At 40.6% G+C, this 25,414-nt stretch overlaps 1 protein-coding gene across 3 annotated transcripts in view; it reads right to left on the reverse strand.

The window, feature by feature from the left end:
* The window catches only part of AFF3 (ALF transcription elongation factor 3), a 321,802-nt gene that overhangs the window by 251,857 nt on the left and 44,531 nt on the right, over positions 1 to 25,414 (reverse strand). For all 3 annotated transcript variants that reach the window (XR_010996658.1, XM_068182739.1, XM_068182738.1), the window contains exons 2-3: positions 20,031 to 20,151; positions 13,943 to 14,797 (exon numbers count right to left, since the gene is read on the reverse strand). Coding sequence is in view for 2 of the 3 variants with exons in the window: in XM_068182739.1 (XP_068038840.1) it covers positions 13,943 to 14,797; positions 20,031 to 20,151 (976 nt within the window). In the remaining variant the exon portion in view is untranslated. The remainder of the gene's footprint in view (positions 1 to 13,942; positions 14,798 to 20,030; positions 20,152 to 25,414) is intronic.

Raw genomic sequence — 25,414 nt, forward strand, 5'->3', positions numbered from 1 at the left:
AAAACATATCAGAGGGCTGCCAGCTCCATGCACAGAAAGTCAAAAGCAGACTTGGTTACATAGGGAAGCATCAGTTTCTTTTCACATTCACAATCTGTCATACCAGTGAGGAAAAAAATTGTAATTTGCATGAGCTCCACATCATTTGGTTTAGCACAGCCTACTCAATGCAAATGTCTTCATTTACTTCCTCCCTATGCAAGGCCTCCGGCTCACACTGGTGTTTCCCCTCCTGCGTTATTCTGCACAGCTGCTCTATTCCTTTCCACTGATCTCACATGTTCATCCCAGCCATCCAGCAGAATTCTTTCAATGTCCTGCACTTTTCTGGGACAGAAGTGTCCTTTCAGCTTCAAAGAGTGTCCTTCATTATCATTAAAGGAAATGCAGCGAGTCCTAACTATCTTCTGCCCCTTTGGAGGCCTTTTGTCAGTCTGCATTCTCCAGCATGGAGTACCATACCAATGCCTCCTGTAACAGCCGGGATGTGCTTTCAGCTTCAACTTCTCCATCCCCTCCTCCTTACCTCATTCTTCCTCCCAAGTGTGGTCTTTGCTCACCCTATTAAGACTTCCTCCTCCCAAACACCATCCATGTTTTTCTGTCTGGGTACTTCTCTCAGCCTTGTTGCTATCTCCTTTCTTCAGGTGCGATAGGTTAATTTACTTTCCAGGCTTCTGTTAACCTTTCCTCTGCCTTTCCAGGGCTGATAGGCTCTATCACAGTATACTTCTCACTGTGTGCTTGTACAGCATCCTGCATAATGAATCCCAACCTCAGGCTTTTCAACAACATTATCAAGAATTCAAGCTTCTTGTCAAACCCAACAGAAAACCACCCTGCTGTATATTCGCTGAAGAATAAGCAGGAAAGAAGACTATACAGAGCTGACCTGTTCTCACAGCTCTTTGCACCATCATGCAGTTTCCCTCTGTTCTGTGCATTTAACCCACAGCTGTGGTCATGCACCTCAAAAGCCTACCTGAATCAGGACAGTCTAATTTTTAATCTGAGCATATCATGGTTTAATCAGAAAAAATTTGTGTGTGCCTATTACTTGTTATTTATTCTGTGAAATCCAGCCTATAAAACCTGTTGGTGTAAAGATAAGCACTTTATTTAATATCCAATTAAATGTGGTCACCAGAGAAATCACAGCTTATGCAACTTTATCAGAAAAAGATTAATCTATTTCAGGCTTAGCCCAAAATGTCATAAAAGAACTCATGAATTTAGATAGGAATCCACTTATTAGCCAAAGACATTTTCCTATTGAGTAAGAACAGTCTAAATTGCTGCCTATATTTATACTCGGTTCAATCAAATTTCTGTACTCAGTAGCTGTCATTGATTTTCAGGACAATTATCAAACAAAAATGATGAACAAACTGCAGGAACATTATAGAGTCTTTTTCAACTCCACAGTAATCATTAGAAAATGCACAGCCTGCTCATTGATAATGCTTTAATGGCTCACAGGGTGACATCATCAAATTAAAAAGATAGTCACACCCGGAAGGCAGAAGATTTTCTTTTTAGCATTACAATTTACCATTTTAAAGTTAATTATATTTTGCTTGGTGTTTCAAAACACACAAGGCTGCACTGAAAGTTACTTTTTTCATATTGTCTGATCATGCCCAAACCCATGATTCTAGAGTAAGAAGGCAAACAGTTGAACTTATTTCTTTAAATTAAGCAGACTTTCTTTGCTGTCTAGAAACAGATATCCCTCAGTTCATTAGCTAAGTTTCCCACAGCGCCTACAAAGGCACATTCCATTTCTATACTGTTTTATTTGTCTAGCTGATTTATTTTAAAAGTAGTCCATATGAGGATTATTAAATAATAGCTATGTGGTTTAATCTTTCCAGATTAATTATAATCTTCAGTAAGATATGTATTTCACAGTACAGAAAACTTGTTTACAAAACAAATAAAGGTGTATAGGTGTATCAGTAGAAGTAGCAGAGCTGCAGTTGGTTGTTGGGGCACAGAAATTTTGGTTTTTGTCTACTGGGTCAACCTGAGGCAAAAGGTTGAAGTGCAATGGCTAAAAATCAGTATTCAACAATGATGCTTTATGGCCTACTTAAAATTAGTTCAGTGATCCAGCCCCACTCTGCTGAGTGCATTTTATGCATTGACTACCTATCTGTAGTCAGTGCATAAAATGTATCAGATAGAAAAGCTACAGGAAAGTAACTCACACCTGGCTACAGCAGATTTGCTGAACTGAATCTTCCCCTCCATGCTGTAAATTCTTTGGTGGTACTCTACAGATAAGGAGTTCATTTGCAAAGTTTGGCACAGCTATCAATTTCATATAAATTTCAAAACAAAAGGAAAATTATTTATGTGGACACCATCTTCCTGTCACTGAACGGCAAACCTAAGCTTCTCAAAAGAGGCAGTGGATGGCCATTAGTTAGTTTAGCCCTTGCTCTGAATACACAAAAATTCAATATGAAGAAAACAGCAGCTTTATTCTGAGAGCCATCTCATGCAGGAGAAGATGGGAGTGGGAAATGTGATCCAGTCCATTTCAAGAGAAATTAATTAGGTCTGCATTTGGGTGTAATTTCAAATAGACGAGAACGTCGTCTGGGCACCCCACCCAAGAATCCAAGAAGGTGGGGAATGCTTCCTATACTGGTCCTGTGCCAACCCCACAGGCCCCCAGATGCTGGCAGCAGCTCCCGGAGAGGCTGACCCCCGTCCCAGCTCCTGCCTGGCCACTGCACTGGGCTGCAAGGAGCCACCAGCCCTCCCTGCCCAAGCTCACTCAGCTACAAAGCCTTTGCTCAGCAGAGCTCTGCCAATACGTGGCAGCAGAAGGATTTACTTCTCTGTGGACCTTCAAAGATTTGTGGCGGATACTTTTTAGCTGAACTTCCTCTGTGGCAGCTCTTCATCCCGTGCTCTTTATATAGCAGCAATTAGCATATCTGAGAAATCCCCATTCGGCATGTTTTATGGTCTCTTCTCTGTACTGAGATAGTTCTGTAAGTTATGAGCAGAGATATGCCATAATTCCTAATGTACAACTGTCAGGAAATCACTCACATAGATTTATTCACTGAACAGTTGGTGAGGAAACCAATTCTGAAAAGGGAGCTAGAAACTTTATTTACACGAGAGAAAAAATTACTCAAGCACCTCAGACTGGTCAAGAAGCTCCTCTGATGCGCTAAAGACCTGACCTGAAATTAATAGATTAATGCACCATAGTGTTTCTGAGTTCAAATGCTGGCTTCTGCTCCAATTTTTATTCTGTATTACTATTGCTGACTTTCTTCAAAGTAATAATGACGCCAAAAAACAACCAGAAGTGTTAAATCTGCGCTCTGGAACAAAACAAAGGAAGATTGAAGACAAAATACCATAATCCCTCAAGCAGTATCTTCTTGACCAAAGGAAGTTCATACAATGCAGAATAGAAATATTCCTCCCTGTCAAACCCTGGTCTTGCTACCACTGAATGTAATGGCAAAACTCCTATTAATTTCTAGTGGAGGATGTGCAGTGAATAACTCAGATGGAAGTGGTAAACCATAAGTGACATAATCACTCAGGAACTGTCTCTGCCCTGAGTGACCTAAATGACAGGAAGAAATACAGTGAGAAACACTAATTTGAGTTTAGTAAGAAGCCTTTAGTTATGTTTCTGCGTCTACTTCCATCTCCAACGTGAAGTTATGGAAGAGTTTCATGTGTCACTCTGTATGGGGTCAGCTGAGCCACACAGAACTGGGGGCTCGGTCTCTGCACTTTTGCACTCAGCTTTGACACCAAAACACCCCGGCTCTGCTTACTCCGGGCCTGTGGCCAACTACGACTCTGTCCAGCCTTGGTCTGGGAATGGAGTAAGGTGCACGATCCAGGTGTGCCATCCTGTCCTCCAGCAGCCTCTCAGTATTGTCTATCTGACCCCTCCACTGGGACCACCAGCAAGTGGGGCCAAGGGAAGCAGGCCTGTTCTGGCAGCAGCATCATCACAGAAGGTGTCCCCATCTGCCTTCACCTCAGCTAATCCCTTTTGTAACCAGATTCAAAATATTATTTTCAGAGATGTCATTAATGCTTATGAAGAGCTTTGAAACTCCTGAATGCAATAGATTACAGTAGTAAAAACCACATAATTTTCTGTTTATTGATAAGAATGCAGCTGGGTATTATCAAACACTATATTCCCTAGGTGTAGGGGTGGTGGGAAAAAAAGGACTTGCTGTGTTTCAGATGTCAGCTCTTTGTAGAGGTTGTTCACAGATACTTAGACACCATTTGAACATGGGTTTTGCCTCTTCCACCTCCCACAGAAGCTACATTGTACCCACAAGCCCAGGTTTGTGCCTTTTGCACTAGTGATTATGAAGGCAAAACAGGTAATGCATTTTCCTCCCAAGACAGTGATTGCACATCTGTGAAGACAGTGATGCTCCACTATCTACATTTTTCTTCTCATGGGAGAGGACAAGCTTCTTTAGAAATAACCACAACCACGAAGTTTAATTCTTTTTCAGGGGTGTAGTCTGGACATAGGTCCATTCCTACCTGGGAGCAGAAACTGCATGGGAAGGAAGGCTCTCCTAAGGCTTCCTCAAGGGAACACACACACTATAGAAAAACAATAATGTTTTGGGCCCTGCTCAGCCATCTCTAAGCTATTGAAAGATCTTGCATGCAGACCTTATCATAAATTATGATTGCTGCTTATGGTATTTTTCAAACTGTCTCATATTGCACTTGATCCTCCCATGAGGACAAAAATTTAGACCATGACTAACTCCTTTTCAGTGAGTTTCCCAAAGCATAATTTCATTCTTTTCTCTTCAGTTTCCCACACAATTCTTTTCTCAGATTCCTTCACTGTTATGGAGCACAGTTCATTTTTATGTCCTCTCTATCTTTGTATTTTTAACTCTTCCTGCATGCTAAACATTAATGATTTGGTGCAAGGAAGACAATTCATCATCTGCTAATGGCATTTTCCCAACTGTCCTTCTCACACTGCACTTGGTACTTCACCCCATGCCTTTTTTTCTAGACAGCATACTTCTGCTCTGGATTGCTGCTTCCATGAAATCAGAAATTAATGAGCTAATGCGTTTTATTGTATCAGATGTCTCTGATAATATGCTTTCTTATATGAGATGTCTCTGAGATTGTAATTAAAATCAGAGAAAGCCTCTTGGAAAATATTTCAGAACTGCCAAATCATGGTAATTTTATACACTTTGTATTAATACTTTGTTTGATTGTATTTGTGATCAAAAATCTCGCAGCTGCCGTCCCCTTTTCTACTTCAGATCTCAAAATTTCAGTAGTCACATGAAGTTGTACCTACCTCTGTATTTGACTGTGGTTGTACAACTACCTTTAAATAAATGCAAGATCTGATTAGCAATAGATTACGCTGCTGGTATTTGAATACTAATAATCTTTAGCATGTGCAAGGAAAAAAATCACCTTCAATATCTCATTTCAAAGAAGTTACAAAGCAGAGTCTTCCATCCCATCTCTCCTTAAACATCTCTTAGCGATAAGAGCTAACAAGGAATGCTCTTGGCTTTCCTTTCTTTCTAGTTACATAAGCTTCCCTTACAGCCATTTGCAGTAAATGCAGAGGAGTATGAATAGCAATTTTTGGTTCTGAGAGAAAATGCTGGTTCTCAATATTCCTGACCTGGTGGCTCACTGGCTTGAATTATTTTTGTATACTTGTCTTCTGAATAAAACATGGTGAAAAGCGACTTCACATCATGCCTTCACTTCTCAGAGAAACATACTGGTGGGAAGGGAAGAAAGTGGGAAATGTATGGGGGAATTTTGGAAAGGAAATACTTGTCCTAAACCGTGTAAGGAGCAACCTCAGTCTTTCTGGCATGCTGGTTTTGACCCATGAAATAAAAAAGGTACCATATTTCAGAACATGAGACTGTTATATATGAAATACAATTAAGAGATTTGGAACGACATGAATATGTAATGTACACATTTCTTTACAGATGCATTTTTCTCCAGACAGTCCGGTGCCTGCTTTAATTTGGAAGCTATCCATTTTCATCCAAAGTTAACCAAGAGTGACAGGAAATCAGATGCTTACATTATATATCTTTTCTGAACTTGAAAAAAAAACCACCCTCCTGTTAATTACTTTTCTAGGAAGCTATTTTGTGATACCACAGGGATAGATCTTCCATGTTCAGAAGTGGTACAGAAATGAAAACTTTACAACACACAGCGTGAATAAAGTATGTAACATGCAGATATTTAAAAGTATATTTGTCTTCATTTATTCTTATGTGAATATGTGACCAATAATAAAGAATTTAACTGCTTCTGGCCTGGCTGGATGAACTGACAGTTGCTGGAAATGTGACCTCTTTAACCTTATACATCAAGCAGCACATATACATTATTTATTTAGCTGGAATTAACAGTGATCTGTGAAGCTCACTGTATTTTCCTTTAGTTCTCTTGCTCATCAGTCATACCTGACCCCTGTGAGTATGTTCAGGGGTAGCACTTTCATGTCATTCTGATTCATGAAAGACTGGGAAACTACAGAAGAGAGAAGTTAAATAATTTTCATGGATTTTTTTTTTTAATTTAAAATATCCTAAACCACCTTTACATCCTACATGATCCCTTACAGGTTGCTGTGAAGGTGAAGAGTGGACAGAAATGCCCCACCTTGCCATAATTATTGGAAAGGAGGATGTGAGCTGGTATTAACGTAGGTACTCTGCAGAAGCAGCAAGGGCTTGGACTCCTCACCTGACTGCACACTGGCACAACGCTCCAGCGCTGTGCAGTGGGAGGTCTGGGAAACAGAGTCCCTCTAAGGATATGGTAATACTGGCAATCTGCACGCCACAGCAAGCCCACCCTTGCTCTCCCCTCTGTACCTCGACCCTCTCTTTTGCTTAAGAAGCCATGAAACAGATGGGGAGAACATACTCAGCCAAACTTCACGTGGAGGACAGTTTCGTGTTGGCGGGAGGGCCATGCTCCAGCATGCATCTCCTGCAACCACATCCAGAACAGTCGCTTTCTCCAGCTGCTGAATGCCTTACAGGCCCGGGAGCAATCCATGCTAATGGGGCCAAAGGTGGAAAAGGGATAGCAATACCCGTGTATCTTTTCAGGCACATTTTACAAAGAACATCTATTAGACTACTTTGTTTCTGGTCAGGACGACTTTTATTACACGCAGTTATCATCATAAGCACTACAATGGATTAAAAAAAATCAGACAAAATGTGCAATTAAAATCTGGGGTTTGTAATTCCAGAAATCTTATTTCCTTCATCAATAACTTTAGTGCTTACCACAGGGAACTAAAGAAGCAATTAAACATGGTTGTGGACATTTTTATGCATGCACTCTTGTATCAGCTCCAGAGCTGATTCATAAACTAAGCTATCCACTCGAGGGGGGGGTGGGGAGGGGCGGTTAAAAACTAAAAGGCAAGACAAGTTTCTCACAATTAATCATGTTCTGAGCTTCCTTACTCCAAAAGTGGCTACTTTTCCAACTTCAGAAAAGATGAAAAGACCAGTTTTATATCAAAGGGAGGATCTGACTTATGAGAGACCCAAATGAACTGCTCAAGTATGTTTTCATTAATTAGGAAAAAACAACCTCAGGGAAAACTTGCAAAAAAACAGGTGCAAACATTAAGGAATATCCTTGAAAATTGTAAATTTACATCTAGTGTCAAGATATTTTTCTCTGATCATAGTCATCCTACCAATGAAAAACAATGAGGAACAAGTGATTCACCATAGCAACAAATGCACAGCACATACCATATGGTAATCAATCTATACAGAAAACTTTAGAGGTTATTATTCTATTAAATTCTTTTTTTTCAAAAACCTATCATTTATTTTAGCTAGTGTTATCCCAGAAAAAAAATATATTGACAATTAATTCAAAAGAGAAAGAAACTTGTTTCACTGAGGGTAGAAACAGTAGATGTAGGGAGCTCTAAAAGTCAAGTTAAGGTGTCTAAATAGCATTTCCATTCTACAAGAGCTGTCATGGAAGAACAACCAGAGAGATTAGGTCCACTGTGTTCACTGAAGCTGCCCTCACACACAGTTGTGTGCCTTGGAGACTGCAGAAGGTGAGAAAGGCAAAGGCTTGTGTCATGATTTGAAAACTATACCAAATAAAAAAAAAAACCTTTCACATTATGGTGAAAGGTATTATTGTTATTATTGGTATTATTGTTAAGAGTATTTCCAATACCACTCTATTTAATGCACTCTTTCTTCAAAGTCCTACTCTGTTGATCTCTGCTACATAAATACAGGCAGTAACACACAGCCCTCCCACAGACACACTTGAAGGTCCTGAGTAACTCACCACTAGCAGGGATCTGTGCACCACACTGCTCTTGTTGTGCAATTCTTCCTGTTTAACGTGGGAAAACATTCTTTATTTGTGGGGAAGGTCAGTGTTACCATTACAGGGATGAATTGATCTGTGTCTCCCTGTAAATGCAGCATGAACATCTGGGAAAGAAAACATCTACAACTGGCTCATACTTACAAGTACTCAAGTGCTGTGATTGCTAACTGGCTTCTCAAGCACTGCAATTCTTCAGCGAAGTCAATAAATGGGAGAGGAGTATCAACACACTTAATTCTGTGTTTATGTCTCCAGCCTCTTCGGGCGCATCCTGAAACGGTGCCGGAAGAAGTCTGGACCCTTTCGCTAATGCATTCAATCTCTCCCTCCCTTTTCATCTAAAAGCATCTTTGACTGTGCTTTTATTTTCATTTCTGCCTTTCTGGTAAACACCCTGGGAAGCAGAGAAGAATAACCTGAATTCTACTCTTAGTCCTGCAACACGTCAACAGGCTCCACTGCAGCCAGGGGGATGTGGTGTTGTGCCTCTGAAGAAAAGCACTTACTCAGATCTCCTCTAAACCCTTTTCCTTCCTCATGAGATACTGTTTCCCCTCTACTGTCCTACAGATCCAGCTATGTGGGATTTACAGATGAAGCATGAATTGATAATGACTATATTCCCTATTTAGTTTTCACTGGACCTTCTGTTCTCAAATGAAATGTAGCACATGAACTTGCATCTTCAGTTTTAAACTGAAATGGAACTACTTATTATGCATGCATCTTCTTCAAAGAGACTGATTTCGATCAAATTATCAACATTGAGGCCAAATTATAGTTTTTTCAGACAGAGGAAAGAGTTGTGGGGTGTTTTTGCTTTCCATTAATATGTGGGGATAGAACTAATAGGCAAAAAAGAGATTGCAGATTCAAAGGACACTTGCTAGAGTGTGTGCCAGATGCTGATAGCTATATATAGCCACTCAAAGGAGAGTGACTGAAGAGAGTATCTTACCCAGGCAAACAGGAATTTGCCTGAGTAAGATCAGGGCAAAAATAAAAAAAAAAAAAGGAAAAAACCAAAAAACAACCCCAAACTCAACCTTTAATCTATGGTGCATTACTTCTGCTGCAGAAGTTGTGTAAGTACTCCATGAAGTGAATAAGAAAGTATATGTCCTCATGATGACCTTACCTACATTTCACATAAATGTGTTTCCAAATTTAACAAAACCAAATCTTCTTTTTTACCATTAGACTCACAGTCATTTTTGACTACAACCTCTATTTCTTTGCTTCATAACCCTTAAGAGAAGTAAGCAAAGGACAATAGGTAAGGCTTCTTCAATGTAATAAAAAAGCAGCATGCAGCCTATGAGATGAAATTCAAAAACAGAACTTGGCTATAAAGAACATGATTTGCCACCCTATGTTTTTTCTTATTGTTTCACTCAAGAACATTTTAGGCAAGAGAGGCACTTGATTTCCCTGCCTCTTTTCCTCTATACCCTGGTATCAATTTTTTCTTCCCTTTTATCCAATACAGTGGGCTTTTACCTACAGCAATATAATTTCTAAATAGTTCAAAATGTGAAATACCAGCACTTGAGATGACGAGCTATCATTTCTACACAGCAGTATGATAATTTTGGAATGACCAGGAGGTTGGGTATGGATTCTAGTCATCACTGATGAACCTGGCTACTAAAGATTAAATTCCCAAATGAGTAAATGCTACCTTTCTACACACGGGTCTATCCAAATTATTCTCATTAAAACAATTTAAAAAATTTATAAGCTTCAGTCTGTGTCAAGGTATTGAAGGCTTTCCAAAACTGATTAAAAATATAAAATGAGTTATTGAACTGCATTAAAAATCAACCTTTTTCATGAATTGAAAAGTAATGGTCTATAATTTGTATTCAAGAGATCTTATTTCCAGCGGATAATAATTGTAGTGCAACCAACTCTGTGCCCTGTTTCTCTGAAAACCTCATGGAATGTACAGAAGAGGGTTTTGTACCCTGCTGATGGCACACACACACACACACACTGTGTGACACTGCTTCTTATTCTCCAGTCCTTACAGGGAAGCTTAACTTTGTTTCATTATGTGTTTATTTTTCCACTGATGATTCTTTTAAACTGGTGAACACAAATGGAAGTGCACAGGTATCATATAATGGTTCGGGTTTGAATGGACTTTAAAGATTCCAGTACTGTGGGCAGGGACACCTTCCACTAGACCACATTGCTCAAAGCCCCATCCAACCTGGCCTTGAACACTTCCAGAGGTGGGGCATCCACAGCTTCTCTGGTCAACCCTTTCTAGTGTTTCCCCACCCTCAGAGTAAAGAATTTCTTCCTAATATCAAATCTGAACCTACCCTCTCTCAGCCTCAAGTCATTTCCTCTTGTCCTATAACCCTTGTAAAAGGTCCCTCCCCAGCTTTCTTGCAGACTCCCTTTAGGTCCTCGTGCCATAAGCTCTCACTGGAGTTTTCCCTTCTCCAGGCTGAACAACATCAACTCTCCCAGCCTGTCTTCACTGGAGAGGTGCTCCAGCCCTCTGATCAGCTCAGTGTCCCTCCTCTGGACTTGCTCCAGCAGGTCCACATCCTTCTTGGGTTGGGGGCCCCAGAACTCGTACTAGATAAACTGATAAGAATGTGGCATGGGGAAATACTGACTAAGGGGAGGGATAACTTCATCAGCAATACAGGCTGGGTGCTGACTGGCTGGACATGAGCTCTTCAGTGAAGGACCTGGGGGTTCCAGTGGACAGCAAGCTGCCCAGGAGCCAGGAAGGCCTCCCAGCGCTGCCTACACGAACCTGGAGCACAGTGACTGCCCTACCTAGCCCATCTCAGCCACACACCTTTTGTTTTAGCAGACATCGAGCTTCATTTCACTACCAGCACTTCAGATACCCTACCCCAAGCCCTCTGCCCCTCTCCTCCTTTCCTGGCTGCTCCTAAGCAGCTTTCTGCCACTCTCATTTCTGTTTCCATGTAGCTTCCAGGCTGCTGTAGCCTACTTGTCCACCTGCTTTCCCTCACAGTCATCCTGTATGACATCTCTCCTCTTCCCACAGCCACCAGGGATACTAGGTCTGTCCTGGCCAACCCCTTTAGCCTCACTCTGAACAACAGAGGCCTCATTTTGCCTGCAAACATTCACAGGCCCATGGCAGCTTTTGTGCTGCAAGCAGCTTAAAACTTCTGGCCCTAAGAGGCCGTGGCAAACATTTGATGTAAAGGAGAAAATTTATGACTCTAATAGCATAAATTTAAAAAAAAGGATGGGAATTCTTACACAACTCTACTAGAAGATTTATGATACTAATAATAGGAATGGAAAAACATCTTGAAATTTAAAAAAGTCCAACTGAAAATCAAAGAGCGGGTGGATTAGGCAACACTGAATAAAAAACTTTCAGTCTTGGTCAATATTTCTCCCTGTAGCAATACCAGTGGGTTGCAAGTTCCAGCTTGTGCCACTTGGGATGGAAAAAGTTAGAACAAAGCAAATATCAGGATAAATGAAAAATAACTGGTCTCTTGTCTTTCACCGACTTTTCAGATCTGAACATTGTCTTTCATTAGCTCCAGTTTCAAACCCCAACACCTATAGTACCTACTATTCCTCTTCTTAGAGATTTGTCCATCACTTTTCGTAAAAATCTTTTTTAAACCACCAGACACTGCTTTTGGTCCACCTCCTTCAACTTCAGTTGAATGTTTATATTCTTTTATCAAATACTGTTTCATTAATACTGCATCACATAAAATCTGTGAGAAACTGGTGAATATTTTAGTAGGTAACCTGCAGTCCACTCTCTCCTACTGTAGTCTACATTGCCATCAGTATCTAAACAAGTTAAAGTCGGCTACGTCTCCTCATCTAGAAACTGCAGTGTAAAGTTATGCTTATGCAGCAGCATGGACTACATACAACAAATTAAATCTTTCTTTCTGGAGGTAGGCGTATTTGGAATGCAAATGGCAAATCCTGAGTTTCAGACAAACAAATGATTGCCTATGACAACTCCTTTCCATACTTGTCCTTAGAGTATTGCATACATGTAAAGGGGGAAATTTGAAAGAGTCAGATAATTGCCACAGGCATCTTTAATTCTAACAACACTTCCCACTTGCAGGTAGTAGCACAAGTCTGAAAGAGGTAATAACAGCTAAATGGATATTACTATCTGCTGTTACCTGATCTATCTGCACAATTACAGCACTTTGTGAATGCTAAATTTGCTTATAAGATCTAGCTTAACAGCCTAAAACAACCCTTTTTCAGGAACAACATATCACCAACATGTTGTTTGGAACTGATGGAACTTTCACTTAGAGAAAAATCACAGAAATAATTGCTTCCAGAGAGATTTCTTTCCCAAACCAAACCCAAGGGGAATACAAGAGTCAACTCCATTTCTGAAAAGCAGGCATTAAGAGGCCAGAGAATGCCACCAAAAATTAGATTTTTCCTCTCCTTTAACAATGCCAGGAACAAAATTTTAAGACTTAAAACATCTCAAGACACACCACAGCTGTAAAAAAGAGTAAACAGTCATTGCCTCTTCTCTGAGAAAGTCACTGTGCTTCAGTCAAATAGAGTCCTATAGTCCTATAAATACTATAAATTGTTGAATTCATGGCAGATCTATCAATTTTCACAAGAGGATGATGTGATCATTTTTGTATTGGTATACAGGCCTTTGAATACACCCCTGAATAAAAAAACACCCTTTATTCTGCCAAAACAAATCACTTCCTTCCCATCAAAAAAGACCAAATAGTCAAAAAAACAGACAATCACAGTCAAAGTGGTAAAGCAAAGTGTCCTCCTGGCATAAAAGGAATGTGAAATAAATTAATATACAGTAAGTCCAAGCAGACATATTTTATATCTATTGCTGATAAATAAATGTTTTCTAAAAGTTTTTTCAGACAAGTTCTTGTAGTATGGCCAGGTGTACTGGGTCAAGCCACTACACCAGGTTTCTACAGATGGAAATTCTTTAAGAAGGAAACCTCAGTCTTCTCATAAATTGGCTTGAAACACAAACAGATAATAGGAGAGGCTTATTGCTCTATTCTCATCTATTCCACAGATTTCATATTATGTAAGTAATTAATTTAGATTGTGAAACTACTTTGACATTGAGGATGGCAGAACTATTTCTGGTCACATTCACTTCATTTAATCTTTGCCAAAGAGAAAGAAATCAATGAAATATGAACAGCAAGAAGCAATACACCTGCCAGAAAAAAAAAAAAATCCAGGTTTTATAAATGAGCACTCTGGAAAGAGTCAGTGAAATAATATATACTACTAGAAAATGTGCCATTGTAGGAAGTGTTTTGGTCCTGAAGACAATGAGCATTTTGCTGTTGAGATACCTTTAAATTAATGTGAGGTTGTTATTTGCAATATACTATATCAATGTCACCAAAAATATCAACATGCAAACCAATATGTTAAAAATATGTAAAGAGGCAGGTGCAGTAAGACATCATCCATCCATCCATCTGTGGAGGTATGTCATAAGAAATATAAAAACACTTACTTCTTCTTGCTTAGGAATGCTGAACTTGGTGATCTTTGACTTGGTCCTGGCCGAATCAGGCTTGCTGGAAGGCACTCCCCGATACGACTTGGTCGTCTCTGCTGGTAACTTCAGCTTTGGAGACTCATCAGGAGCCTGGTCTTGACCGTCCATTGGCCTTACATAAGCTGTTGGCTTCTGCTGACCCAGACTGGGCTTTGAAGCAAGAGAGGGTGGGAAGTTTTGGACACAGTGCCCCCCACCATGCTTTGCTGGCCTCTCTTGGACTTTGGTTCCTCCTTCTGAGCTACAGCTGAGCTTCGCTGGCTGCTGGACTCTGTTGGTGTTGTCTCCTAATGTGGCCCTCAGCGAGCTTTGCTGAGCAGTATTGGAGGAGGAGGAGGAGGAGGAAGAGGAGGTGGAGGAGGAAGAGGAGGTGGAGGAGGAGGAAGAGGAGGAGGTGGGACTCAATGCATAGTGTTTTAGTTTCTCCAAATTGGATTTTTGGCTTGCCAGTTTGAAGTCACCCTTGTGTGACTCCAGCGACCGGTGTCCATGTTTGCTTGTTCTCTGCTGGCCATCTGAAGTGGCATTATGCCCAGACTTCTGCCAGCCCATCGTGGTACTTTTGTTCTGCTGGGCAGCTAGGGATGCTGGTGTGGAAGAAGCAGTGCTGGAAATAGGAGGAGGAGGTGGTGGTCTCGAGTCTGCAATAAGATGTTCATCAGTCTTGGGGAGAGAAGTCTGAGGAACCCCAGGTTTTGGAACCCCAACGAGATGGCTCTGGTTTGACCGGTCAGTTAACAAGTCTTTCATTTCATCATAGTTGCCCAAAGTATTCTGGATGCGATTGGAAAGCTCATCCCCCTTGTTAGTCTGCAAAACAAAAATCGAGTGTTCTGCTACAGTCAACATAAGAAAAACAAAAATTCCCTGCATGCTTCTGCTGAAATCCTTACTGAAGTAAGACTGCCTTATTCAGCAGCAGCGTTGAGGGATGAAATCGAAAATCCTTATTGTCTCTGAAGACACTTGTCAACATCTTAAATCTACCCTGAACTGGAAAAGCTATAAAGGGCCTTTGAGTATATAAAAAAAGAAATCTATCACAGATATCACACTGTAGTTAAAGTATATTACCTGGAAACTGGAAAATTTATTATTGCAACTGCACAGAATGTTTTGGATTAAATCTGACCATGATAGAACTTTTCCTGTAGCCTAATGCAAGCTCTCCTTCAGTCATGAATGAAAACACTGCATTCCCGATTTCTTCCTCTGCCTGCCTAAGTTTTCATAACCATCTGGGAAGCCACACAACATCCCATGTAAGTGCTGAATGAATTTGTCATCTAGGCCAGCCAAATGCTCTGAGGTGACTTGAAAACAGCTTGTGGGAAATGGGAAAAGTACAGATTATGTCCTTTCTTTAAAAATGCTCTGACAGGGTGCTCATTCCAGGGCACTCTCCTCTTGTAAAAAAAAAAAAAAAAAAAAAAAAGGTGAACAGAACCCTTGCCAAATTCTTCACATTTCTCAGTGCTTGCTGTGCATAGCAGGGGAATACAGCCACCCTTCCTCCCCTTCAAGATTAATTACTGTCTTAAAAATGATCCATTTACTTCCTGACTGAAAAGGCAGAAGCTTCACAAAGAAATAAAACAAGCAAACAAAACATGCTAGAAAAGATTGGAAATTCTTGCTTTAAAAAGCCACTGTAAGCAAAAGGGTATATCATTAATATTTTTACAGCAGAGATTTTTTGAACCCTGCCAAGATTCAGGCATGTGATGTCCTTTGCTTTATGTTTTCAGAGGAAGACAGTAATGAGGCAGTGGAGTTATCCTTTCTCTCTTCTAGACATGGAATCTGAATGGGAAAACCCGTATTAGTTTCAGAAGGCCAAGCTTTCATCTCAAGACTCTCTGTTTTAGAGGAAAACAGAAAGAAGGAGAAAGAAGGGAGTAAAGGAAGTGGAGAAGATCCTCTTAAAGTTACACTTAAAAACACGAAAGATGTAGCAACCACATCAGTTACTCTGCAAAACTGGGGATATGGAAGAGAAGGTATTCAAGGGAAAACTGCCCAGTTTGGAATCTTTTATTTTTAGGGTTTCCTAGTAGAAAACCTGAGCGCAGCAAAAATGCACAGTACATGAGTGCTGTGCTTGCCACATGCAAACTTTCAGAGGTCTACAGTGGAAGCATCCTTATGTCTAACAGTAGAAGCAGTCCTGTTTTGCTTCAAACTTTTCCCCTCAAATTTCAAGGACACTACCTTGTACCTGCAAAATGCATTACACCTAGCTTTCTGATATGTTTTTGTTACTATGCTAACAGAGCTAAATATATATATCAGTAATATATACTGAAGGGGGGTAGGAAAGGAAGAACATGAAACCCTTGCATCTGAAACTTTGTATTGGACACTTGGAGTAAGATGGCTCAAGGTTCAACCACTACAGCCTGATCTTCCCTCTACACATGAGGCTGTTTCTGTTACAAAGATAATAACCTGCTATGGAAAAAATTTGAAGGATTGACTCACAGATAGCAAGTCACTTTAAAAAAGGGTGTTCTTCCACTTAACAGGAATCACATCAATGTCCTAAAGAAGAGGAAACTATTCATGAGGCTAAAGATGTGGGAAGCATCACATACATCTGAAAAGAAAGAAGGTTGGAGATACCCTCATGTGTCTCCTGAAGTCAGTGAAATCACTTCTACACTTGGGCATCGCCTTGACCAGCAAAATTGTGTTCCAGAACACACAGAAATGCTCCTTTTACCCAGTGCATCTCTTTATGCTTCGCTGGATCCTCCACCTTGTGTAGATACCTTGTAGAGAAGTATTGTTTCAGCTTCCCTCTATGGTGAGAAATCTGCTGTTGGGCCTGTACTCATTATTATTCAGCCAGAGTGTACGTGAGGTTTCTTTCCCCGCCAGGAGCATGGCAACAATGACCACCAAATGGAATGGGGCCCCCTTCCCACAGCGTGGACATCTTGTGAGGACAGCTCTCCACCCATCTGCCTCTAGCTCCATGAACGTAAACAAATTTTTGGGCAGGTTTTGCCCCTAAGAAGTCCAACTTCCCTAAAATAAGGTCTGTTTTTTCTGATGGCTGCTCTGTGGATGCAGCCTAATTGCAGATTATCTGTAGACTATCTGTAGCTCAGAGAAGTCATCGAGCTGTCTTCTACATGGATGAGATGAGAAGGTCACACACAGGCATCTTGTATTGAGAGATCCCAGATAACCACAAGAATAACTGCAGCAAACTACTATCATGGCATATGCTGACAACTGGCCTGTGCTGTTTATTCCTTCAAGATGCACTGGGGACAGCTTCAGGTGAGATTTTGTGTTGAGCTGATCTCATACAGGAGAGTTCACCTACATCCTCTTGGGAACATGATGGGATCTGAGGTAACTTGTTATGAGCTTTAGTTTGTCCTATTATCTTCTCTGAAATATTGCTGGCCTAATTTAAGCATTCCCACAGGGAAAACATGGTCACAAAATGGGTAAGTAGGAAGAGCATTCTGTGCAAACATGTCTAACTTACAGTGCTCTGATATTTTTCTGCAAAGCAAGACAAATCCAAGCATTTGAAGATGGCAACATATAACACTTCTAAAAATAAACCTGATGGCTGCATGGAAGGCCAGCAGAATTTTTTTCTTCACTAAAAATACTTACATAGTTAATGGGGCAAGGTATTCTGTCCAGAAAATATCCTGAACTAATTTCCCCTATAAAAGAGATTTTATGTAAAAGATACTGGATTTCCTGTAATCCTTCATAGAGGGTTGCTATGGATACTTTGAACAGGATAAGGGGCAACCTGAAGAGTCAGGATTTTTGAGAAAATTCAATGTTACAGGAGTAGTGATACATGTCAAGGTGAGAGAGGATGTAAGATTTAAGAGATTTCCAGTCTGCCTTTGATTTTCAGATATGGTCTTCTGAATAGCATATCCTTTGGCTTTAGCTTGTGTTTCTCAAGCTGAGCAGTGGAATACTGAATTTAATCAGAGCTTGAAGTGAATGTCTGCTATAACTTCATTCCCTTCTGGAAACCCCTAAAAGGTGAACATGGTCTTTAAAGGGAGTACAAGTGGGTTTCAGTTTTGCTTTTGCAGGAAGGTTTCCTCTTTTGCAGATAGGCTCTCTCCACAGTCAGATCAAAAAGCCACAGCTCTTTCTCCCTGTACTGAAGGTTCACAAATGCCTGGGTTAGTTCAGAGAGCCCAATGGTCCATTGCCAGTGTATACATGACAATCAGAGTATGCCACTGATAAGAGTTTTGATGTCCAATACTATCAGAATGACCAATCACCCCAGGCAATTCTGCCACACCAACATAGCTGTGAGTTACACTACTGTCCTGGGCTTTGCCTTTCCCCATGTCTCCTTGACAAAGTTATCTGTAGGATGTATTTCTGCAGCACCCTCTCTACACATTTGTTCAAAATAGGGACACAGTGTCTAAAGGTAAGAAGCAGGAATGAAGCCATTATTCTGCTTGCCTCATAGGATTATCCACTCAGAATCCTCTCTGCTTCTGGAGACAGCAATGATTTTTCATCCACTCCTGTTAAAGCTGATGGAATTTTCTTTACATTATCCTGTGGTTGCACAGAGGTGCCCTCTGACACCCAAACTCAGAAACTGCTGGTGTGTCCAAGGCACATCACATCTGTGTCATGACAGTCGGTACATCGGCACAGAAGTAATAATCAAAGTGATACCACTTTTATAAGTGATTTGAGCTTCAATATCACCAATTTGAGGCACCACAGACAAAATAGTACTGGGGACACAGAAGAAGTCCAGGTCCTTTTTGTGTGTGGTCTATTTGACTGGACCAAATGGAAAATCATTAAGTCGTCACTGCAGCACAGCCCTCAAGAAATGCCAAGACACAGCTGACTTATGCTTTCCAGGCTTTCTTCCATGGATTAGCCCTTGACTGGTCTCACGGCAGACATTTTCAAGTAGGTCATTGAGGAGTTCAAGACATTTGACATGGTTTCTAAATGCCTTTGTAATGAATCTGAAATCCTGGCAGCTGGAGGTCAGCTTCAAGGCAGACAGATCTGTGTTCCTTCAAGGGACATGGTTTGAAAGTGGTAGATCTTTCTTTTTTATTAGGGGCTAAATACAAGCAACAATCTGGAAGAAGAGCAAGCTAAAATCTGACCCTGGAGCAGAAGAATTAAAACGCAAGCATGGAAGCCAAAGCAGCAGCCAGGTCCCAGGTTCCAAATAGGTCTCCTGGAAAGAGGCACTAAAGCACCCTAAACATCAAGGGCAAGTGATGCTGCATGGAGGGAAAGGCTTCACAGTGTGGCAGCTGTTGCAGTAACTTGGACATTTCTGGAAAGGCACAGCAGAAAATACTTGACGATGGTTTGATGCCTACACACAGTCATTGGGTAAATTGAGGAGAGGAGCAGCCCCCATGGGACACTGCTCTCTGGTCCTGTTCACCATTTTCAAGCTTCTGCAGAGTATAAAAGGCCCTGCTTGACCTTCTAACAGGGAGTAATGAAAGAGAGTTGTGCCTCATCAAACTGCTGTTACCATGAGGAACAACACAGGGAGTTGAGACTCTTAAGCTACTTCTGCCTTTGGTGGAGGAAAAACATGTATAGCAGACAAATTTTCTTATTACCCTGGTAATTCTTATAGGAAAAAAAAGGATATTTCAGTACAATAACCTTGGCCAGGGCATAATGTTTACAGGACTGCTTGACCTTCACACACTAGTTTAACACAATTGTTTTCTTCTAAGTACTGCAAAAACAGGATACCTTCACCTTCACCTCTTAATTTTAATTCCATCTCAAATATTGTGGGGATATTTCTAGTTTATTTCACTCTTGTGTGCTGCTAAACACTAGAAGAAGCTTTATACACATACATAAATATAAATATATATAAAATCCGACTCTCAGAGAATCATGCGTGTTCTCCGTGAATTTTGGGAAGCTAGCACTCATGGGAGGGTGATGAAACCTGGACAGTGCCTTCTGCAGGCTACATTTTTGTACTGTGGAATAAATAAATAAACAAAGATTTGCCCAGCTGGGAAGCATCTACCTTGTACGGTTCACTGAAGAGGGAATAGCTCGTGTTAAACGCGCCATTGTCCTGCTGGGCCTCCTGATTCCTCCTTTCCCATTCCTTCCTTCGCAGCACGTTTCTATCTGGCTCATAGACACTGGAGTTAGAGAAAAAAAAAAAGGATAAATAGTTTTTTAAGAGTTAAAAATTGGAGGACAACATATAAACCAGCGGGCATTTAAAAGTTAAGAACTCTGTTTTGCAGACAGATGGCAAAAATAAGCACAAACATGAATCGGATGAACGCCAGTTCAAGTAGGCTGGGGAGGTTCAGGTCTCTGGGAATGCTGGTGCTTTCTTCACACAGAGAATAGACAATTAAATTCTTACAGAAAAATAAAAAAGAAATCACAAGGCAGGATCTAGCCTGTACAGAACTTCTCAGCTTGAAACGTGACAAAGGAAATATCTAAGCAACTTTGACAAAGACTAGAAGTTCTCTTAAGGCAGATGGTAATTACAGCTGTGAGTAAATAGAAATTATGAACATGTTCCCACTTATGACATATCCTCTGAGTGTTGTATGAAAATGCTCCTTTTTTTCACGCGGCTGTGTTTCTGTAGTGATTCTTTCATTAACTAGCTCCCTAAAGAGCTGTTAAAACTATATGCTGTAGTGGTTTCCACAATTAGGTTGCTTCTTCTGATCTCTGCTAATCAGCCAAGTCGTGAAACTACTACTGAAACAATTCCTCTTTCTGATGGATTTGACACTATCACAACCACAGAACATGAATAAATGTATAGAGGCACAACAGTGTATGTATGGCTAGTAGAGTGTAGCTGGAGAGAGAATAAAATCACTGCATTACACAACAGCAGTAATTTTTAGAAATTAACAACTTTAGCTCCAATACAGACGTTCAGAATAAAAATTAACTTTTTCATTTTCAGAATTCTAGTTTAATACATGACAACATAAACCAGAGAATTCTTAATCTAGATTTCTATGGAACAACACCTTTCAGGTTTACACATTTCAGTTTATTATGTTTTATTCTCCTCACAAAGGAAGCCAACGTGTCTAACAAAGTTAACATGTTATTTCAGGACAATGTGACAAGTATGCTGATTCCTATTTTGCTTAGCTCAGCTAATGTTTTTCCTCTGGCACAGTAAATCTGTAAAGTAGGAATATATATTAATGTCATGTAAGTGCACCATGTGTTAATAAGATAAACGTTGTCTTGCTAACCAGCTTCCAAGTTAGCAAAACATATGTTGCATTGGCTACCCACGTGATGCTACCTAGTATGCCTCAGGCAAGGCAGTCAAAAGGCCAACAGCTATCTGATTCTGATTTGGGACTTGAGGGAGCTGAAAATACACAGGATATGTTAGCTGCTATTAGTATTTAAAAACAATGCCTCAACAGTCACAAAATGAACAGAAAATCTTTTGTTTGCTTGCTGATGCTGCTAACTCGAACAGGACTGCAGAGCAGCCTTCTGATGGGTCTGAGGGCAGACGCCAGGGGCTGAGCACAGCTCTCAAAACACTGGGGCTCCTTGTGAAACACAGCGTTTCAGCACAGCAGGTTGGAGACAGCGTCCAAACACCACCTTGTTTACAACCACTTACAGGTGGCTGAGGGGTTTGGGGTTTTTATCCCATACTTTTCATGAGCAATGCATGTTATTCACTCCAACCCCCTCTCCTTGAAAAGCAGCATAACGAGACAACTGCAGGGATGGAGTTTTTGGGCATGGAAAAGGCCTTCCTCCGGAAAGAAGGGAATGGTGAAGGCCTCCCCATGCATTCCTGGGAGTGAGATCACCTACTGCACATGCTGCACATGCTGCTGAGAACAGAGGCAGAGCAGTTCTCACTGACTGCTGTGAGAGCAGAGGTCTTCAGGTACTACTTTGTGCCATCGAGCCTACTCCCATGAGCTGAGTCAGTTAACAACCACCTGTGTAGAAAACCAGACTTTCTGCCACGCTTAATAACTGTTGTCAGGTTGGGTTTTTCTGGAGTTTTAAGAGATCAGGTTATAACTTCATCCTCAACTATGTGTGCCCATCCAGAATTTCTTGACTCTTTGAGATGCTTTGCATTTGTACTCTAGCCTACAGCCAAATAGAGATGGGCAGCTTCCCTGAGATTAATCTTAATACTGGTCTCTACCCAATTTCTAAGAAGTAAACAAGTGCAGCATTCTTCACTAGTCCTCATACAAATTTAAAAATTCATTGGTGTGGTAGTCCTAACGTGGAAGAACATTTTTATCTCTTTATTGGACAGAGATATATTCGATGAAGCCATACAAGTCATCAGGTGTCTGAACCCCCTTCTCAAATGAATTCACTGCTGGCAATGCAATGCACAACCTGCAGTAATTCAGAATGATTATGCAAATGTCAGAACTGTGTGACAATGTCTAATACACCATCTACAAGCAGTAAGTTAGGAAGAGCTACAAGTTGAGAGTTGTGTTCCTTTGGTAATACCAGATGGCAAAATGTCTAGCATTTGTGAAGCTGCTCCTTATTTGCATGAACATTGCAGCAATCACATTTCCTTGAACGTATGTCACCAAATGTATTTATTTGTTTTGGTTCAAGGAGAATACTGCCAACTGCTATAATTGTCTTTATTGCAAACACTTCAGTTAATGAAAATGATTCTTTTTAATAGATTTCTTCTTTATTTTTTTTTAATTTGCAATTTAAAACAATCCCAGAGGTACCTTTTAATGGTTTAACGTGTGTTTTTCAGTATCTAAGCCATGAAGAACAAGCTCATGAAAACCTCATTACTTTTTCCTCATTGGGGCATGTGTACATATGTGAGTGATATATGCATATAAATGTGTAGTATGCACGCTCAGTTTTGTAAGACTTGGAGCTAAAGAACATGCAAACACTCACCACTCAAAAGTCCGTGTCATTTATATTTGTTTCATACAGGTCAAATTCCAAAAGGTGAATTCAAACAGTTTTTAAATGGTATACTGTTATTTTTACAATTTTGCTTCTGTTTCAAATTCCTGCTTAAAGGACATGAACCAGAACATGAGCAACAAGTCAAACACTTGCAAAAGTTATATATGAATAAAGGTTGTACTATAGAAATTTAATTATCTCAAATTTGGCACATTGCTTTTTGATTTATCTCAGCCCCAAGATCTGCCAAGACACATACTGGATATACCAATGAATTGTGCCTAAATGCCAGTGTCTCAGGCTCAAAGAGCTTTCAGCACACCGTAACCACCCTGGTCACAGAACCCCTACCTCCTCTGCTTCTTCCACGGTACACGGAATAATTTCACTGCTAGATATCTGCCAGATCAGATTTCCAATGGATTGCTGAACATCTCAGAGTCGGCGTGTTTAATGAATTTTGATCTGCTGTGATACCTTTTGGCAGATTACCTGGATGGTCCCCAGTCTTTGGCCATGCCCACAGTGAGCGTGGCTCCCCGTGAGACCAGCCCGCCGGGGAGAGCCCAGGCATGCTGGTCCCTGATGGGAGGGTGGTAGTGGCACCAGCGTCCCCACAGAAACACTCACAGCTTTCTTCATGCTATTCCTGCCATCAGAAGGAACCATTTCCTTTGGTCCTTAATTAGAAATAGACAGAGATGGCTCAGGGGACAGCCTAGGAGCAGAGCAATAATTTTACCTGAAAAACCTGGGGCTGGATTTAATCTCCTGTGAAGTCCAAAGAGTTATGTTTTCTCGGGCTAGGCTGAAAGAAATCATTTAAAAACCTTAAAGTTTTAGGTGTTGAAAAGTCTCCTTTTCTTTTCTTTCCTTTTTTTTTTTTTAACCACTCTATTCCTGACTTGCTCAGATCTCACTTTTTGGAGCAACTCAAATAAAAAGGTCTCATCTCCATGATGAACAAGGTGGCGACAGTGCACCAACATATCCTCCTGTCCTTCAGTTTGGAACACCCAAATTTGTATTCAGAGGAAGATGTCCTTTTCCACAAAAGAAGCACTGCACCTTCACAGAGGAATTACATGGTGTGCATTAACGCTGCTGCTTGACCTTTTCAGAAACCACAAAACTGCTGCATCACGAAGGGGAGATTCTGGAAGGGTACTGTTATTCTCTTACAAGATCACCATCCTCCTACCAGCTGGCATCTTTGAGGCTGTTAAAGACACAGATAGGTAAATTGAGGGTGAGATTGCTGATACTCCCCTTTCTTGGCATCAGTTTGTTTTCTGGAAAAGAAAGGGGGCTGTGACCCAGCCAGCTGTTACCAGCATGACAGAGGAAGGTGTTACCACATGTATACAGAGACCTGGCCACAGTTTCTGAACTTATCATTTGCAGCACCCTGCAATCTTGCCTTTGCCTTTCCGGACCTTCCAATATAATTTTCCAGTCTAAAGACTTAGTTCGTTATTCTCTGAATTGTGAGGGCTTTGCCACACCCACATACACACACATCTTCCTTCTACCTCCCCATGCACATAAATACTGTGATAGAAATTTAGCAGGAGTAACTTGTTTGTGTGCAGTTAATATTTACCCAGCAGGCTGATCTCCTTCACCTTGGCAGCTACCTGTGGCACTTAGCACAAAACATTCAGAACCTGAAATCTAGACATATTAATTACAAAAGCAGAGCTTAAACTGGTAAATCCACAGTTCCTGCGGGCTCCTGGCCGTCCTTTGCTAGGGAAGACCTAGTTCCCAGGGCTGAGCTTCTTTCCCAGATTTTGTCAACCTCCCGACTTGTTCTTAAACTGACCCTTCTTCCATCAGGAAACAAAAAAGCTCCATCAAAACGCCATCAGACTACAACACCCACTCCTGGCATCACTGCAGTGACACCATCCCCAAGCTGCTGGGTGCAGTCCACATCAGCACATGCTGATCATGCTCCAAACAAGCAAAAAAAAACCCACCTCAAAAACATAACCCATACAGTAAGTGACTAAAAGATATGTGCATTTCAAGAATAAACCTAGACCCATGAACAAGTTTTCTGCAAGGACATATATATCTTTGAAATTAAATTTTAGCACACGGTCATTTTTGAATTATGAACAAAGCTAGAACTGCTTCAAAGACGTGGAAAACAGGCAATATTTCAAGAAAATAAATTTTAAAATGGTTTACTGATTATTCTCAACATTTCCCCACAAATTTTAATCTGGCACACAAATCAATATACTAAATTTCAGGCTCAAGTGAGGACATTTTCTTAAATATTTAATAGTCTAATTCTCCCCTGAATTACTACATTTATGCCAAAGTAGCTAAATAGAGTAAGTCAAAGGAAAAACTTACACAACACCATAAAAAATCAGTCCAGCCCTGATGCAGGACAGTGATTATGAAACTCAATTCAGAATGGAAACTGGATTCTGAATTTTAATGTACCATCATTCTGCCATA

This window comes from Anomalospiza imberbis, chromosome 2, assembly GCF_031753505.1.
Source record: "Anomalospiza imberbis isolate Cuckoo-Finch-1a 21T00152 chromosome 2, ASM3175350v1, whole genome shotgun sequence".
Taxonomy (NCBI): Eukaryota; Metazoa; Chordata; class Aves; order Passeriformes; family Viduidae; genus Anomalospiza; species Anomalospiza imberbis.